The sequence below is a fragment of the Dasypus novemcinctus genome, chromosome 8, assembly GCF_030445035.2.
Source record: "Dasypus novemcinctus isolate mDasNov1 chromosome 8, mDasNov1.1.hap2, whole genome shotgun sequence".
Taxonomy (NCBI): domain Eukaryota; kingdom Metazoa; phylum Chordata; class Mammalia; order Cingulata; family Dasypodidae; genus Dasypus; species Dasypus novemcinctus.
In genome coordinates, this window is record NC_080680.1 from 122,735,890 (window position 1) to 122,740,948 (window position 5,059).

The 5,059-nt window shown below is 48.8% G+C and overlaps 1 protein-coding gene across 1 annotated transcript; it reads left to right on the top strand.

Annotated features, from left to right (window-relative positions):
• Positions 1–451: 451 nt before the first annotated feature.
• ALG2 (ALG2 alpha-1,3/1,6-mannosyltransferase) lies at positions 452–4,834 on the top strand. Its single transcript, XM_023588796.3, has 2 exons — positions 452–816; positions 3,351–4,834. Exons 1-2 carry the CDS (start codon positions 460–462, stop codon positions 4,251–4,253), a joined length of 1,260 nt encoding a protein of 419 aa, XP_023444564.2. The 5' UTR covers positions 452–459; the 3' UTR covers positions 4,254–4,834.
• The last annotated feature ends 225 nt before the right edge of the window (positions 4,835–5,059 follow it).

The window sequence follows — 5,059 nt, forward strand, 5'->3', positions numbered from 1 at the left end:
CCAGAGGCCGTGACAGGCTCAGAAGCCCCGCCCCTAGGCCTGTTGGCAGGGTCCTCGCTGACTCCAGGGACGCCCGGGTGGTCCCACCACATGCCTGTGCAAATTTCGTTCCAAACGACTTGGTCAGCTGCTGTGAGAGATATACATACCTTCCATCTCCTTCCTGTGGACCTCAGCGTCCCTCACAGGGTTCAATTCCTAAGAAAGGGAGGCTAGAGCCAAGGTCGGACGAGAAATTTCTCCGGCAGTTACCAGGCGCCCACAGGATTGCGCTGATGTGGCCCAAGCAGAGCACGCGCAGCGGGGCGGGGCCAGCCGCGCGGGGGCGGGCCGGGAGCCGGAGGGGGCGGGCCGGGAGCCGGAGGGGGCGGGCCGGGAGCCGGAGGGGGCGGGCCGGGAGCCGGAGGGGGCGGGCCGGGAGCCGGAAGCACCTCAGGGCGCAGGCGCGGCTCGCCGGCGATGGCGGCGGCGGAGCGGGACCTGGGCCGGGACCGGGACCCGGGGCCCGGCCGGTCGGTGCTGTTCCTGCATCCCGACCTGGGCGTGGGCGGCGCGGAGCGGCTGGTGCTGGACGCGGCGCTGGCGCTGCAGGCGCGCGGGTGCCACGTGCAGATCTGGACGGCGCACTACGACCCGGGCCACTGCTTCGCCGAGAGCCGCGAGCTGCGGGTGCGCTGCGCCGGGGACTGGCTGCCTCGCAGCCTGGGCTGGGGCGGCCGCGGCGCCGCGCTCTGCGCCTACGTGCGCATGATCTACCTGGCCCTCTACGTGCTGTTTCTCAGCGGCGAGGAGTTCGACGTGGTCGTGTGCGACCAGGTGAGGCGGCCACGCCCGGACCTTCGCCGCGCCCCCTTTCCCCTTTATGGGGGCGCACCGCGGCTCTTTGGAGGACCCCTCCGGTCTGCGATTCGGAAGATCAGACCTGATCTGGAGAAATCCCCTTGGGTGGAGGGGGGTACGGGGACGTGAAGCTGTGGTTTCCGAACTTCAGTGTGTGCACTCCTTAGAGTTGCAGACCTCACCCTCAGAAGTTTTCATGAAAGGCCAAGAAATCTGCTTTTTTAACCGGATCGCCGGCTGATTCTGAAGCAGATGGTCCTTGCGGCTTACTCTAAGAAACACTAGCAATCAGCATTAGGTCAGCTTTTACTTTTGAGTAACTCGTATGTTTTTCCTCCCGTTTCCGTTATTTTTCTTGATTCTGCATCCCACAGTCTTCGCAGCAGACCACCCGCTCCTCAGCAGTGTCCTGTGTTAAAAACACCAACCTAAACATGTCATGAATGGCTCTCTACTGCTCTTGGGAGAAAAGTCCAAGTTCTTTACCTTGCTAAATAAGGCTACCTGAATTTGGCCTCCAGCTATTCTAGACTCTTCTTGCACTATCCCCCACACCGACTTATTTTTTAAATTAAGACTTATTTACTCAGAATTAAAATTTCAACTCGTATAATGAACTCGTGTGATGTGAGAGTCCCATCTCAGGTCCACTTCCCAAAGATAGCCACTGTTTTCAGTTTCTCTTGTATCCTTTCAGAAATTGTCTGTGACTGCACTAGCTTGTGTGTCTGCTTATAGGTATAGCTTCTTAGTTGTATACAGTTGAGATTATGACACACCCTCTATTGGGCAACTGATTTTTTTCCACCAAAAATTTCTGAGGCATTAGTATATGTCCATATTAGTGATGCACTTTATTCTTTGTAGTGGCTGGAAAATCTTCGGTCTTTGGTCAGAATGGACTGTATGTATACATTTTTCTCCTAAAGGACACTAATGTGGTGACCAGTTTTTAGTGAACAGAGAACATACTTGTTCTTTGTTTTTGTACTTCTGCAAGAATGTCTTCTGAGTAAATTCCTAGAAATTGAGTTGTGGGTGAAAGAGTTGGTTCAGTTTTAAGTTGAATGAACCCAATTGAAATTGCCAATTGCCTTCCAAACAGATTTTGTCATTTTTCTGTCCCATTGCAGGAGAGAGCTCCTTGCTCTTGTCCACACTGGATATTCTCAACAGTTGTGATCTTCGCCAAACTGACATGTGGAAAGAGCATTGCGATTTTATGAGTATTTCTTTAATGGTGACTCCTGAGTTACTCTCAATCATCTCTGGATGCTTAGTCCACTGTTTTTACCAGAGGCACCAGCTCCTGCTTTCAGTCATACATGGAGAGACCAGGCTTCCATGCCTGTGGGTAGGACCCATGACGATTTGTGAAGGCCCAGCTAGAATGCAAATTTAAAACCAAATTGAATCAGTAAAGTTGAATCAGGATTGTAACTAGTGCATCTCATGTGGATTGCATTTCTTTTTAAGAAGTTTGGACGGTTAGGAAACATCCTACATGTGTAACTAAGCACCAGGCAGCTGAGACTGTAATGGGTAAAGAAAAACCTCCAGGCTTGGAATTAGGAGACCTGGATTCAGGGTCCCTCCTTGCCTTTCCTGAGTAGCTTTTGGTAAATCACTTAAATACCCCTAAAGCCCACCTTCTCCAGGTGTTAATTAGAGGCACTGGAGATAAAGTGAATTTTGAAGATTAACCTATGGGTAAGTCTCTAGTAATGCCAGCATATAATCTGCTCAGTAGTGAGTGTGGCTTACATTTATTGAGCACACAGTATATGCTATAAACATGTATCAGTGTGGGTAATCATCACAAAAACCATATGGGTTTTTTAGACCTATAATTATAACCCTATTAAAGAAGAAGAAACTAATGTCCAGAGAAGGGTTGTGGTCACACAGCTAGTTTATAGAGCTGAGATTCAGACCCTGGCAAGCTTGACTCCAGAGCCTGCACTCTTAACTACTCTGGTTCACTCATTCAGTCCTTAGGAAGATAAAGACACTGCTGTGTCCAACACAGCAGTCACCAGCTATATGTGGCCACTGAGCCCTTAAAATGTAGCCAGTCCAAACTGATACATCGTATAAGATACACACTTGCTTTTAAAGATTTACTATGAAAAAAAGAGTGTAAAATGCTGTAATGATTTTCTTAGTATTGATTACATTTTGGAATGATACTACAAAATTAATTTCACCCTTTAAAAAACTTTAATGTGATTACTAGAACATTTTTAAATTTCATCTCGAATGGACAGGACTGTTCTAGAGGAAACCTTTGGACTTAAGGCCTTACGTGTTTAGTGTTCACCTGGCAAATATCCACCGGCCTGCTACACACCAGAGTTGTGCTGGGTGAGGGTCTGGGGAGCCCAGGGCAGACTCAGATTTGCCGTGCAGAGCCTGTAGACGAGGAGGCAGTGCAGGTGCCTGTGCTTTGGGTTTGGTGGATGCTGGGTCGGCCACTCACTTTATCTGCTGTTTATTTGTGCTTTGACCAGGTGTCTGCATGTATCCCAGTGTTCAGGCTGGCCAGGAGGCGTAAGAAGATTCTCTTTTACTGTCACTTCCCAGATCTCCTGCTCACCAGGAGAGATTCTCTTCTTAAACGGCTATACCGGGCCCCAATTGACTGGGTTGAGGAGCACACCACAGGCATGGCAGACTGCATCGTGGTCAACAGCCGGTTCACAGCTGGTGTGTTTAAGGACACATTCAAATCCCTGTCTTACATAGACCCTGATGTCCTCTATCCATCTCTGAATGTTGCCAGCTTTGACACAGCTGTTCCTGAAAAGCTTGATGACTTGGTCCCCAAAGAAAAAGAATTCCTGTTCCTCTCCATCAACAGATATGAAAGGAAGAAAAATCTGCCATTGGCGCTGGAAGCCCTCGTGGAGCTGCGAGGAAGATTGACATCCCAAGACTGGGACAGGGTGCATCTGATTGTGGCCGGTGGCTATGACGAGAGAGTCTCGGAGAATGTGGAGCACTATCAGGAGTTGAAGAACATGGTCCAGCAGTCTGGCCTTGGCCAGAACGTGACCTTCCTGCGGTCTTTCTCAGACAAGCGGAAAATCTCCCTCCTGCACGGCTGCACCTGCGTGCTCTACACCCCAAGCCACGAGCACTTCGGCATCGTCCCCCTGGAGGCCATGTACATGCGGTGCCCGGTCATCGCGGTTAACTCGGGCGGGCCCCTGGAGTCCATAGTCCACGGCTGCACAGGGTTTCTCTGTGAGCCTGACCCGGTCCATTTCTCGGAGGCAATGGAAAAGTTCATCCACAACCCTTCCTTGAAAACCACAATGGGAATGGCTGGACGAGCCAGAGTGAAGGAAAAGTTTTCCTCCGAAGCCTTTACGGAACAGCTCTACCAGTATGTCACTAAACTGGTGGAATGAACAGATCCTTTTGCACATCTTTATGCTGCACACATTAATATCATTTTGGTGGTGTTTTGACCCACTTCTGAAACCAAAAAGGAACCTAGAGTGTAGTAAAGAAGAGATTTAAAAACACAAACTTGAGCCTTGACTCTGAACCTACTTTCCTTCACATCACACCTCCCAGTCTACATTTCCAGAAACACAATATTTTTTTTAGGCCATAATCATTCCTCATCTTACCACAGTATTAAGATACAAATATGGTACCATTCCACATAGAGCAGAGTATTTTGATTCTATTTTCTGTGTATTACTGTTATTCTCTCTACTCATTTTGAATCATATTGTGCCTTAATTGTTTCTGAGCATTTAAGTGTAGCATTGTCAAAGTTGATGATTTGACTTCCTAGCATAATGGGAGCAGGATTCCTGCAGTTCCCGGAATCAGTCTGTCTAGGTGCTCACTGTCCTGTTAGGAAATTTGGGCATACCTTTCCCTGGACCCATAGCAAGAGTTCTCTGTATTTGTATACCAAGGTGACCTCGTGTATTTTTGCACACTGAGAGGAGGGAACAATAAAACATGAGATTTTGGCCTCCCTGCTCTATTTTGGTAATGTTAAAAAGTATGTACATGTGATAGCCAAGCCTGAAGTGGGAAAACAGCGCACTGGAATTTGAAATGAGGAGGGAATGCTGGCGTAATTCAAGGTGCGTCTGGTTTTGGGCTTCTGTCTTAGTGTCCTCGGCTTTGGTAATATTTATGTTTTGCTGACTAAGTTCCTACGAAGTGTAGGACACAAATACTTTTCCTCCTTCAA